The sequence below is a fragment of the Spermophilus citellus genome, assembly GCF_964194105.1.
Source record: "Spermophilus citellus genome assembly, chromosome: 17".
In the NCBI taxonomy this organism is placed as follows: Eukaryota; Metazoa; Chordata; class Mammalia; order Rodentia; family Sciuridae; genus Spermophilus; species Spermophilus citellus.
In genome coordinates, this window is record NC_138199.1 from 64,011,319 (window position 1) to 64,024,978 (window position 13,660).

Here is a 13,660-nt window from a genome sequence, read left to right on the forward strand (position 1 = left end):
ATGTGGGACGACTCCACTCTGCTCTGGCTTTGCTCAGATCCCCTGGAGGTGACGGGGCGTGGTACTTGAAATGACTGACAGCCGGGCTGGGGATGTGGCTCAAGCGGTAGCGTGCTCGCCTGGCATGCGTGCGGCCCGGGTTCGATCCTCAGCACCACATACCAACAAAGATGTTGTGTCTGCCGAGAACTAAAAAAAAATAAATAAATATTTTTAAAAAATTCTCTCTCTCTCTCTCTCTCTCTCTCTCTCTCTCTCTCTCTCTCTCTCTCTCTCTCTCTCTTAAAAAATATTAGAAACTATCCTTTAAAAAAAAAATAAATGACTGACAGCCATGGGCTGGGACCTGGAAGCCCAGGCCAGGAGCACCCTGATGTATGTGGACACTGGAGAGGGACACCGGCCTAGAAGAGCCTGTTCCTGGGCAGATACCTGGCTTCCCCACAGACAGGCACCCGCCATGGGAACGTGCAAGAAGAACCAGCACCTCAAGTGGCCCTCAGTTCTCTCCCCTGGGAAGTCCCTTGTCACACACACTCTTTTCAGACTGGTGAGCGCAGACTCTCTGGCTTCTGTGTGTGCTTCATGGAGCCTGGAGAATTCTGGATCTAGTAGAAGTGACCCACAGCCCCTCTGGGATGAACTGAGAGCCTCTGAGACCTGAAGTCAAGAGGGTTCTGATGTGAGCGCTGGGCAGACAGAGGCTGTGGAGAAGCTTGGGAGCCCGGACATTGGCTCAGAGAGACCAGGGTTTGAATCCCAGCCGTGCTAATTACTAGCTGAGATTTCCCACATGGAAAACATGGATGATGATGCTCCAGAGGACGGGAAGACATGGTGTGGGAAAAGCATTCCACACAAGGGCACGAGGCCATAAACAGCTGCCACTACTAACTGCGGCTAATGATAAACAGTCCCCAAGGACGCATGGTGTCCATGGCAAGGAATTTTGTGGAAATTGCAGAGCAGGGAGGGCTGAAGACATTCCTGAGAGCAAGAACAATATGTGGAAATGAATTACACTCATACCTACTGGGTATTTTCTTTGTTTAGTGTGCTGTTTCCATTTTTGTGATTTACCAGACTCAAAACATGTATTTTCTCTTAAGAAAGTTGAGGCTATTGTTTGCAAGAGGCTGGGTTGACAGAGGACAGGCATGAACCCAGCTGGGTCCTCACAGCAAGGACTGTTACCTTGACCTTCCATGTAAAGCTCACTTTCCCCTCTCAGTAGCTCTGTGGTTTGGAGCCCTGGCGTCTGGGGAAATGCCTCTGACCTCCTGCCCTTGTGGAGTGGTGGGTACTGCCAGGCTTAGCAGAGACTCTTCCCCTTCAGCTGAGGACAGGGGAAGTGTCAAGGTCAGGAATTATTCCCTTTCCTTCCCTTTCTATATAATAAGAAATTAATTCAGAAAAAAATTCCTAAAAAGCTAAAATAAGACAATCTCCCCCATAACTCTTAACAGCAAGAGAGGGCCATTATTGACATTTTAAGAAATCATTCCTCCAGTTTTTCTCTATGCATTTAAATTATGTACTACTCACCAGTGTTTTACTGGGTTTTCTGTTTCATTGACCATATTGTGATTCTCTCCCCACATCATAAAATAGTCTACAAATCTTCATCATATATGTTGAACAGTATGACCAGTAGTTATAAACTAGCATGACATTTTATTTATTACTTATTTATTTATTTGCAGTGCTGGGGATTAAACTCAGGGGTGCTCTGAGCTGCAGCCCCATCCCTTTTTGCTTTCTCTTTTGAGACAGGGTCTTTTTTTTTTTTTTAAGAGAGAGTGAGAGAGGAGAGAGAGAGAGAGAATTTTTAATATTTATTTTCTAGTTCTCGGCGGACACAACATCTTTGTTGGTATGTGGTGCTGAGGATCGAACCCGGGTCTCACGCACGCCAGGCGAGCGCGCTACCGCTTGAGCCACATCCCCAGCCCGAGACAGGGTCTCACTTAGTTGCCCAGACTGGCCTTGAGCTTATGATCCTCCTGCCTCAGCCTCCCAAACCACTGGGATTATAGATGTGAAATCTGTAATTACATTCAAGATTTTCTTTTCTGTTTTACAAAACAAGTGAGAGTATTTGGGAAATTGTTGCTCAATTTCAGGCCCTGTACTGCTGTATATATACTGCATTTAGGAAAAGGTTTTAGCTTGCTTTTTTTGGAGTGAAGATTTATATGGATGGTAAGAAGCAACTTTAATAATGTAACTCAGGCATCAAACAAATGCATATGCTCTGTTAGATGCGTGATTGGATGACTCCTAGCATTATTCCTAAAGTAAAATTAAATAACTTTTTTGTAGTTGTAAATCAATGTTGCACAAATGGACATTTAAGATGAGAGCATCTTCCCACTCTAAAGTGGTGGACAGCAGGAAAAAGAAAAAGAAGAAGATGTTAGATTGGAGCCAGTCTCACACAAAGGCCTCTTTACAGACACGCAGGGATTCGTACGTACAAACATGTTTATGGTCTGTTGCACTTTATTTCATTTCACCGATCATTTTCTTCCTGTAAGTATCAGTCTGTAATATTTTATAAATCTTGCTCTTATTCAAATGGTTACTTATGAATAAGCGGTACTTAATTTTCTATTATCACAGTCATGTTTCCCTGATGGAACCACCTCTTCTTCAGATTCATTCTCTACTCTTTGAGATTCACTGTCCAATGACTGGATTTTTCATTCACTAAGCAATTAAATAGGAAAGGGTTTAGGGCTGGGGATGTGGCTCAAGCGGTGGCGCGCTCGCCTGGCATGCGTGTGGCCCGGGTTCGATCCTCAGCACCACATACCAACAAAGATGTTGTGTCCGCCGAGAACTAAAAAAAATAAATATTAAAAAAATTCCCTCTCTCTCTCTCTCTCTCTCTCTCTCTCTCTCTCTCTCTCTCACTCTCTCTCCTCTTTCACTCTCTCTTTAAAAAAAAAAAAGGAAAGGGTTTATTTGATCCAACACTGTCATTTTAAACCTCTGCAGTTGAGATCTTCTGACATAATTATTTTGTCCTGAAACAGAGGTTTGTCCTGCATCTATTCTTAACAAGGTGAGTTGGAAAATGGCAATTATCAATCTTGAAAATAATAGAAGTTTTCAATGTCTTTTCATTGCCTGAGTCTTGTCTCCAATTGTCTCTGAGAGAGAAACCTTTCCACAGATGTACATAAAAATGTGGGGACCCCAAATGAATCTATTGTTATTCTGTTTTGTTTTGTTTTTTTCAACTAGCCAGCAGGGGCAGCTGGGAGGTGAAGGATGCGGGTAAAGACTGCTAACACAAAGATAAGAGAAAGCAGAACTTTGCACACGCATCTGCTAATAGTACGCCCATTCAAACTTATGGGCATGGTGGTGCACGCCTGTAATCCCAAAAGTTCAGGAGGCTGAGGCAGGAGGATTGCAAGTTCAAAGTCAGCAACTTAGTGAGGCCCTTTAGCAACTTAGCAACACCCTGCCTCAACATAAAAAATAAATAAATAAGAAAGGGCTGGGGATGTGACTCAGTGGTTAAGAAGGCCTGGGTTCCATCCCTGTCCCCTCCCCCCCATGCAAACTTTTATAAAGTACTATAAAACCATGTAGCCACAAACTAGCAATATAAAAAGAAATGCCATTTTTAAAAGCAGGATAATTTGTAATTACAGAAGAGCACACAGTTATTCAGGTCATTTGGCGGGTTTACATATATAACAATCTAACAGCCAGATTTTTCCTTTTCTCTATCCCAAACCCAAGTCCCCAGCCAGTGGGAGGCGGGCCCAACCCGTCAGTTAGATTGTGCAAAGCTTGTCAAGATCCTCTGATTTCCCTAATGTGGTCAAGAAAAGGAGGAAGTTCTCTTCTCTGTTGATGGTGCCACTACCATGATCTCGGCTCCCCCGTCCTCTCTGGTTCCACTGAAGAGAATGTGCAGACATTTGAACACGTTCTTCTTTTGGGGCATTTTTTCTTCTGTTACATGTAAGGCCACATACCATCTTGAGACTTGAATCGCCACACTGAAGCATCCGTGTGAAAAAATGAGCTTTCTCATGTTCTTTTTCTCTCTTTCAGCTCAAAAAGCTGTACTGAACTGTAATACCATGAAAAAAAACGGTAAGTTTCCTTTTCTTCTTACGGAAGTTATTTTTCTGGAAAGGGTGAGATGATCAGCCTTAAACATGACTGCTCACTTATAAGTTTTTTTGTTTGTTTGCTTGCTTTTAGATAAATAACCAAGAACAAAGACTTTTCAGTTAAATAAACTATTTAAATAGTGATTTTAGGGAGAGTGTTGGAAAGTTTTTTTCTGAGTCTCTTGTGACAAAGTTTTGAGACTGCTTTTACAATGAATGTTTCTCACTTTCTTTCATTGTTGTTGTTCTTCAACTAGAAAACCCAATCATTTTGCATAATCATTGCAAAATTGTTCAAGCAACACTAGAAACGTGTATCAGAGGGCAGGCTGGGTGGGGTAGTGCATGCCTATAATCCCAGCTACTTGGAGGGTAGAGGCAAGAGGATCCCAAATTCAAGGTCTGCCTCAACGCAGGTGGCTCAGTGGTTAAGCACCGCTGGGTTCAATCCCCGGTACCAAAAAAGGCAGCATTAGACCACTTGATCCTCATCCTGGTTCTGCTGTTGACCACCTAGCAGCCTGGGCAAATGATGTAAACCCTTTACTTCATGTTTCTCAACTGTGAGGTGGAGTGCTAAAAGCCCTGCGGGGAGAGTCCTCCTGAGGGTTGAATGCCACAGTCCTTACTCCTCCAAACAGCTCCCAGCAAATGGAAGGCCATTGATATGCGCTAATCTTTTTTTTTTTTTTTAAAGAGAGAGAGTGAGAGAGGGGGACAGAGAGAGAGAGAGAGAGAGAATTTTAATATTTATTTTTTTACTTCTCGGCAGACACAACATCTTTGTTGGTATGTGGTGCTGAGGATCGAACCCGGGCCGCACGCAGCCAGGCGAGCGCGCTACCGCTTGAGCCACATCCCCAGCCCATGCGCTAATCTTATTCCATATACCTTCTTTATTCCTGTAAAAAAATGAAAGTGCAGTCACATTTCCTCCAATCCCTTTCTATTCTCTATTTCTAGAATAGACCACTATCAATCATGTTTTTCTATCCAGGATCAGTGGAATTTTTTTTTTTCAGGGCTGGGGATTGAACCCAAGGCCTTGTGCATGCGAGGCAAGCACTCTAGCACTTAGCTACACCCCAGCCCTAAATAAATTCTTTTATAACTTTTCTTTTGTAAAAAAATGTAACCATGTATCATAGATATCCTAGTAAGTAGAAGATATAGATTTATCTCATTTGTTCAACAGTTGCATGGTATTTAATTAATTTTTTTTTTCGCAGTACTGGGGATTGAACCCAGAGGTGTTCTCCCACTGAGCTACATCCCTAGTCCTTTTTATTTTTTAATCTTGAGACAGGATCTTGCTAAATTATTGTGGCTGGCCTCAGACTTGTGATCCTCCTGCCTCAGCCTCCCAAGTATCTGGGTAATTACAGGTGTGCACCACTGCACCCCCATTACATGGTATTTTATAATATGATGCAGCACAGTTCATTTTTATTGATTATTCCACTTTTTCTCATAATATAAATAATACTGTAATAGACATCCCTGTACAGAACACCTTTTGTGGGCCAATGGGAGCATCTCTGTACATCCTAACAATTGAAATTGCCAGATCAAAGGAAACATGAGTAAAATTGTTGCAGATTCTCAATTGCCCTCCCACTAGGCTGAAGCTGCAGGGGTCACCAACAGTGTGGGTAAGTGTGAGCTCATCCCACCAGCCCCAGCAGTGGATATAACAGTTTATAAAATTTATGCCAACCTAATGAGAGCAAAGTGATATCCCAGTATTTTAATTCACAGTTGTCTCATCTCTTGTAAAACTGCACATCTGTTTCATGTTCATTGGCCATTAACGCTCCAGCATTCCCATGTGAAGAAAATGTGGGGACCGCCATCCAGGTTGGAAAGGGAAGGTGTTGTTTTGAAGTTGAGCTAAAAAAGACTGAGAAAATGTTAATTATCCAGATCAAAGAGTGGGAGGGAGCTGATGGCATAAATCTGTCTTCCACCCAAGCCGGTGTTTGGTTCCCGTGGTATTTAGTGGTCATCTGCATTTCTTCTTCTGGAAATTACCTGTTTATATTATTTGCCTGCTAATTTGATTGTTGGCATTTTTCTTGTTGATTTGAAGTTGATTTCTGTATATTGAAAAATCCACTGGTTTTATTTACTTTTAAAAGCATTTTGTTCTAGACTGTCACTTGACTTTTAATTTTGTCATAGAGGAGTTTAAAGTTTGGGGGTAGCTAAGAATTTTCAATCTTTTATGGCTTCTAATTATTTTGTTCTATTTTTTTTTTTTTTTTTTTTTGTGGCTCCTAATCTGGCCTAAAATATTTCCTTGTATTTCTCTTCACTCTTTCATAGTTGTTTTGTTTTGTTCATTTGATTTTCTGATGGGGGTTCTTTTTTCTCTCAACATTTTATTTATTTATTTATTTATTTATTAGTTGTAGGTAGACACAATACTTTTATTTTATTTATTTCTATGTGGTGCTGAGGATAGAACCCAGGGCCTCACATGTGCTAGGCAAGCACTCTACTGCTGAGCCACAATCCCAGCCCCTTCCCTCAACATTTTTTAAGGACAAACAAGTTATCAAACACACTGGAATTGTCAAAAAAATTTTTTTTTGAAAATTAATGAAAAAAGTGACAGTAAGATTAATAACTGTAAATAATTGAAACCTAGAGCCTCACACATGCTAGGCAAACGCTCGCTACAGCCTCAGCCCGTGTCTCTTTCTTAATACAGAAATTTATGGACAAAAACAACATATAGTCAGAGATTTGCTTTAAAAATAGTCCATTTTCTATTGATGATAGCAATAATACTACAAACTAAGTCATTCAGAAAAAAGAAGAACAACAACAACTTTATTTGGCTCATGGTTTTGTTCCTAGGTCAGGGGCTGCTTCTGAGGGTGGCTTCCTAGTGGGCAGAGTCCCAGGAGTCCCAAGGAAGCTCATTAGGACACACATGTGTCCTAATGTGGTCCTTCTCCCTCCTCCCCTCCCTCCCCCCCTCTTCCCCCTCCCCCCTCTTCCCCCCTCCCCTCTTCCCCCCTCCCCTTTCCTCTCTCCCTCCCCCTCCCTCCCTCCCCTTCCCTCTCTCCCTCCCCCTCCCTCTCTCCCTCCCCTTCCCTCTCTCTCTCTCTCCCTCCTTCCCTTCTTCCCTTCCTTTCTTTCACACTGGGATTGAGCCCAGGGCCTCCACCCGCTAATCAAGAGCTCTTCCTCTTCCTCTACTTACAGTGCCACCTGAATTCAGGGCTCCACCCTGCTGACCTTATCCAATCCTAACCACCTTCAGAAGGACCCACCTCCACACACCACAGTTTGATTGTTTCCCTTCTCTTACTTCCCAACCTGAGCTTGGAAGGGGCCAAACCATACTCAAACCCCAATAATCATAGGCGAGGTGGGGGCAGACAGTGGGGAGGGTCATTTGTTTACTGTTGAAGCTGGATGGCGGGTACATGTGGGTCTCTGATGCCGTCTTTAGTATTATTATGTTTGAAATTTTCCAAGATGAAAATAACTATTGGACCAAACAACCCATCAGACATGACTTCCAGGTCAGCAGAGACAATCCTAATGGAACCTCTTTTCAGATCCTCGGGGGGGAAGAGGGGGCTACCACAAAAGAGTTCAGCTGCTCACGTCCACCTGCCAGTCCCTGTGAGGAGGCCCTGGGCACACTGAGCTGCTCCATGCACACAGTCTGCCTCTGCAGGCCAAGAATACCCGCCTCAGGAAAGCTGGCCTGGGACCGAATGTCCCCATCACTCAACTCATAAAACATGGCCAGAGGCCCACTGAGTTTGTATCAAGGGATTTTAATAAGCACATTTTCTTTGTGTGATTTTTGTTTTCCAGGATTTTCTTCTCCAAATTTGAACTCAAATACGAGTGTGGTCATATTGGGTCAAAATGTATCTCTGCTTTGCTCCCACAAGAATGAGTCACTGGAGATCAAATATTTATTGTTTTTGAATAAGAAATTGCTGGGCAACCAGACAGGAAAAGGGGAAGCCGTGACTTTTAATGTGACCATCTCCACAGCCGATGATTTGGGCACCTACAAATGCAAAGCCGTGCTCTTCAACTGTTCGACCTACAGTAACCCATTCAACTTCACCTTCAGTGGTAAGTCAGTCACCTGCCACTTGGAGGTTCTGCAATTCATGGGATTCGCTTTTGTTCCACTAAGGGCATAAAAGCCCCTGACCAACATTCGAGAGGCTTATTTGTTGCTGAGGTCTTTATTCTTTTTTGTGGGGGGGGGGTGCCAAAAAAAAAAAAAAAACCGAGGGGCATTAGACCACTGAGCCACACCCCCAGCCCTATTTTGTATTTTATTTAGAGACAGGGTCTCACTGAGTTGCTTAGTGCTTTGCTTTTGCTGAGGCTGACCTTTAACTTGCAATCCTCCTGTCTCAGCCTCCTGAGCAGCTGGGATTACAGGCGTGCGCCACCTCGCCCAACAGGTCTTTATTCTTAATAATCCTACTTCACTTTCTCCTTCAGAGACCTTGAACTATTTCAGATAATAGTCTTAGATCTTCAGGCAAACGTCATAGATCTCAGAGGCTTTATTTTATGATTACCAGCTATGGATAAAACCTCCTTCTTTCTGAAGACTCAATTAAGAAGTCTTGGAATCAGGGCAAAATAGAGTAGAAATCATATTTTTAAAAGGAATATGCATAACAGGGAGAAAATCCCAATAAACACACAGTGCATAAGGTAAAGGCAGTAAACCCATGAATACGTATGTTCTCTGTACACAACTTTTCTTCAATTTGTTACACTGTCCTGTAGAACTATTTTGGTAAATTCTGAAACTATTCCAGGCATGGTGGTCCTGTAATCTCAACAACTCAGGAGGTTGAGGCAGGAGGATCCCAAGTTCAAGGCCAGCCTTAGCAACTTAGTGAGGCCCTGAACAACCTAGCAAGACCCTGTCTCAAAATAAAAAATTAAAAGGGTTAGGGATGTAGGTCAATGATAGAGAGCCCTGGGTTCAATTCCCATTGTCAATCAATCAATCAATAAATGCCATCTTTAATTAAGTCTTATCAATAGATACTTATTAAGTGCCTACTCTGAACACGCAGTTGTGCTCCTGGGATTTCAGTGATACCTAAGACATGGTTGTGTCCCCAACTCAGTAAAAGGTGAAGGTCTGAGGCATAAACACAAATTCCTCCATCACTGATTGCCTAGCACATCTAGTTCCTGGCCTGCCGGAGCTTCTGGTCTAGTAGGGGGAGACAAACACAACTACTCAAACAAATAAACCACAAGCCGTGTCGGTGGCTGCAAAGGAAAGGGGTAGAGTAACTTCCAGGAGTGTAGCTTGACGGCCCAATGAAGAGGTGACTGTCCTCTGCTATGGGAGAAAATGGAAGAATAGGGTTTTTTAAACGTGGTACAAGGGATTGAACCCAGGGTGCTTTACCACTGAGCTATATCCCCAGTGCGCCACACACACACACACACACACACACACACACGTTGTAGATGGACACAATACCTTTATTTGATCTATTTATTTAATTTTATGTGGTGCTGAGGATGGAGCCCAGTGCCTCACACGTGCTGGGCATGCCCTCTACCACTGAACTATAGCCCTCGCCCCAGCTCTTTTAACAGTTTGATTCTCCCACAAGATAGAGCATGATTTGTCAGAGCACACCAGACCTCTGTATTTCCTGTTGAGAGTTTCCCTCGAATCTATTTAGCAAGGTTACTTCTGCTTTGCAGAGGAAGTAGAAGATAACTGTGCAGCTGAATTCTATAAATGAAAATACAGATAGAATATTTTTGGATGGAGAACACAAGCCACCCTCAACCTTACACTGAGAGCTGAACCATTGACAAAACTATACTCACTATCAACGATAAGCAGATTGAAAACTCTGTAAAAGGCAGGCTCAGACCCTAGTTCTTCAAAGCAGAGACACACGCCAACTTCTGGCTTGGTAAACTCCTGACTCTTGTTGCGATGCAGCCAGGAGGGGACCTTGCCAGACACCACACTGTTTGGACTTTCCATCATAATCAAGAGCCAGATAAACCTCTCTTCTTAGTACATTACCTGGTGTCAGGCATTTTGTTATAGCAACTCAAAAGTGGGCTAAGACAGTGAACTCAATCTGCTTAGTCTTTAACACGTCCTTTCATCCTTCTAGACCTGGTGACTTCCCCAGTGCTAACCTTCAGATTGATCCAGCAGAAACAAACTCATATATAATAACACCACACTGCATCTTTTTCTTTCTTTCTTTTTTTTTTTTTTAAGAGAGAGTGAGAGACAGAGAGAATTTTTTTTTTAATCTTTATTTTTTAGATTTCGGCGGGCACAACATCTTTGTTTGTATGTGGTGCTGAGTATCGAACCCAGGCCGCACGCATGCCAGGCGAGCGCGATACCACTTGAGCCACATCCCCAGCCCCACTGCATCTTTTTCAATGGCTTGCATAACTGTACTTTCTTTTCCTGAGTTCTTTCAACCGGCTCTGGATTTGCTTCCAGACACTGCAGCTGCCTCTGAACCCACCCACTTCTCACTTTGGCCACCTACTTCCAAAGGCAAGGTCCCTCTGGTAGGGTCCGCACAAGCTCTGATGGAATTGCTCTCTGACATAAAAAGGACGAATGAGTTAACTGGTGGGTCACAGGTGCCTACTGTGCCTCAGGGATCAGCTGCACAGTAGGTCGGTTGTCTTGGGAGGCAGGGTGATGGCCCTTCCTGCCAGGTCAGTGTCACTGGGGAAGACGGCCATGCACTGACCAGGGATTGCTGTCTTCTTCCAGAGGGAGACCGCTGTCCTATCTGCCCAGTGCTGCCTCTGCTGCTTCTGGGGTTACTGCTGGTGCTCCTGGCCATAATCCTGGTTCCGGTTTTTTGGCTACAACGAAAATACAAAGCAAGTAAGTTCTTGACCGTTGTTTCCCCTGGGTTTAGGATATAGACAGCAGGGCAGAGAGTAAGGGGGAGGGCAAGGGGGTCAGACTGGAATGCGGAGGGGGTGGGGATGGCTCAGGGGTCACACCCTTGTCTAGCAGGCCTGAGGCCCTGGATTCCACCCCTGCACCTCAAAAACAAAAGGCTCCCCACATAACAATAATTCCCAAACAGTGGAATGGAAAGAAGAGGAAGGGGAGGATGAATGAGCGAGAATTCCCAAATGGCCCCCACTTGGGGGTCGTGCCCACCGGCCCAGGAAGGCCCCCCCAGCTGTAGGTTGCAGACAGAGCTGGCCACCGGACCTGCAGCTTGTGTGGTCACATGGCCTCCCCCCAGAAGAGTCCCTAAAACTCTGCTGCCACCAACTCACAATTCTGAATAACTTCCTTTCTAAAGAATATATATAACTTGATATTTGCCAGTTTAACTCTTGTATATTTTTGTTGTTGGTCCATTTTGGCTGCTGGACTGGACCCCAGGGCCGTGCAGCTGCCGGGCCAGGGCTCTACCACCCAGCTGCCTCCCCAGCCCCCACTTTAACCAGACAGTTCCGTGACGTGGAACACAGTCACATTGCTGGGCAGCTGTCCCCACATTCATGCGCCACCCTGTCCTCGCCTGGTTCCTGGCCATCATAGCCCATTTTCTGTTTCTGTAAAGGTGCTGCTCTCGGTGCCTCCTGAGTGGCCTCACGCAATAGCTGTCCTTTGGCATCTGGCTGATTTCACATCATGTCACGGCCTCAAGGTTCGCGCATGTGGCAGCGTGTAGCAGCATTTCCTCCCTTGTTAGGGCAGAAAAATACTTCCTTGTATGCACGCCCCACATTTTCTCTATCCAGTCGTTCCTCCTCGGTGGCCTGGGTGGCTTCCGCCCCCTGGCTACTGTAGGAACACTAGTATTTTCAACAAGAGACCCTCCTGTCCGTCTTGCACAGGGCCCTGCCCAGCATGGAGCTGGTCCTGGGTACCAGCCTCCTCCAGGCAGGGCCTCGCCTTGAAGTATCCTCCCTGGCAGAGCTCTGTGCCCGAGAGCTCCTCCTCACTAGGGGCAGCTCCGGCGTGAAGACCCACGAGAACAGCATCCCTCTTCCCCACCTCATGCTGCATGTGGCAGAAAACTCACTGAGGTCCCCAGCAGAAGCCTCAGTTACTGTTTTTTTGCTAGTCTCCTCTTTTGGACCTCCTCTGGCTAAGCTTTCCAAGTGGGCTTTTCATTCAGCACACACACATGGGAGATATCAAGGTTTGCACAAGACACTTGGTGTCTCGACACACAAACCACAAGCTGAGGGGGTGCTGGGCAGGCTCCTTTGCCTCGGAGCCTCAGTATTCTGGCCTGTAGAATGGGGCAGTACAGATGCTGACAGAACTATATGCTAGTTGAGAGAACTAAATGATAAATGGTAGGCCCCGGTGCCAGCCTCCCCTCCAGAGGGCCAGGAACTCAGCTGATAATAGGCTCGGGTGTCACTCAGCCGTAGAGCATGTGGTCAGAACACACAAGGCTTTGGGTTCAATCCCAGGACCCAAAACAAACAAGCCAAATTGAAAATAAATGTCCTAACTTATATATCTCATACTTTTTTTTTCAGTACTGGGGATTGAATCTGGTACCACTGAGCCCTTTTTATTTTTTATTTTGTGACAAGGTCTCATTATGTTGCTAAGGTCCTTGCTATGTTGCTGAGGCTGGCCTCGAACCTGCAATCCACCTGTCTTAGCCTCCCTGGTCACTGGGATTACAGGTGTGTGCCACCATGCCCAGCTACATCTCATATACTTTGAAAGCACATCTTACTTTCCTGTGAAAACCTAGATTCTTGTAAAAGTGGCATGAATATTCTTCATTATCACTGTCACAGAACTTGCCGCGATCACTGACTGTCTCTTGAAGAGGTGCCAAAACTTCTTATGACTGTTCCCTTCAGGAAGGAAAAACATGTGACCAGCCTTTTCTCTCTTTTGATACCAGGGATTAAACCTAGGGGCTCTTAACCACAGAGGCACATCACTGGCCTTTTTTATATTTTATTTTGAGATCGGGTATTGCTGAGTTGCGTAGGGCCTCGCTTAGTTGCTGATGCTGGATTTGAACTTGCAATCCTCCCGCCTCAGCCTCTGGAGTCACTGGGATCACAGGCGTGCCCCACTGTGCCCAGCCTCTAATGGAATCTCCTAGTCAAAGAATGTTCCTCTCAGGACCAGGGTAGGAGGAGTACCTCACCAAGGGCCCCAGCTTGGAGGAGCAGGTGCTTTGGACAAATGTAGGATTTCCCCTCATCAGACACCAGTTTAGGCCACTAGAGTAGCTGCTCTTTCTTTTGGAAGTTTGGGAAAATCTGCTCCTCGGCAGAGGAGATGAGGAGAAGGGAAAATGTGACCAAATTGGTTCAATTGAATGATTCTGTACCCATTTATGTAGAAAAGGCTACCAGAGAGAACGTGCCCAAGGACCCTGGAGACACATCCATGGAAGGTGAATTGTATGTCAACATCTGTGAAACCCTAGCAGGTGAGAGGACTTTGTTGAGTGCTTTGGTAGGTTTGGTCAGTTGGTTTGGGGTTCTTTTTGATTTTAAAGGCCTTT

The 13,660-nt window shown here is 44.9% G+C and overlaps 1 protein-coding gene across 5 annotated transcripts in view; it reads left to right on the forward strand.

Annotated features, from left to right (window-relative positions):
- The first annotated feature begins 3,863 nt into the window (after positions 1 to 3,863).
- MILR1 (mast cell immunoglobulin like receptor 1) overlaps positions 3,864 to 13,660 on the forward strand; it is a 234,616-nt gene continuing 224,819 nt past the window's right edge. For all 5 annotated transcript variants that reach the window (XR_014019374.1, XM_081271488.1, XM_081271485.1 and 2 more), the window contains exons 1-5: positions 3,864 to 3,981; positions 4,075 to 4,116; positions 7,974 to 8,243; positions 10,918 to 11,034; positions 13,496 to 13,585. Coding sequence is in view for 4 of the 5 variants with exons in the window: in XM_081271488.1 (XP_081127614.1) it covers positions 3,885 to 3,981; positions 4,075 to 4,116; positions 7,974 to 8,243; positions 10,918 to 11,034; positions 13,496 to 13,585 (616 nt within the window). In the remaining variant the exon portion in view is untranslated. The remainder of the gene's footprint in view (positions 3,982 to 4,074; positions 4,117 to 7,973; positions 8,244 to 10,917; positions 11,035 to 13,495; positions 13,586 to 13,660) is intronic.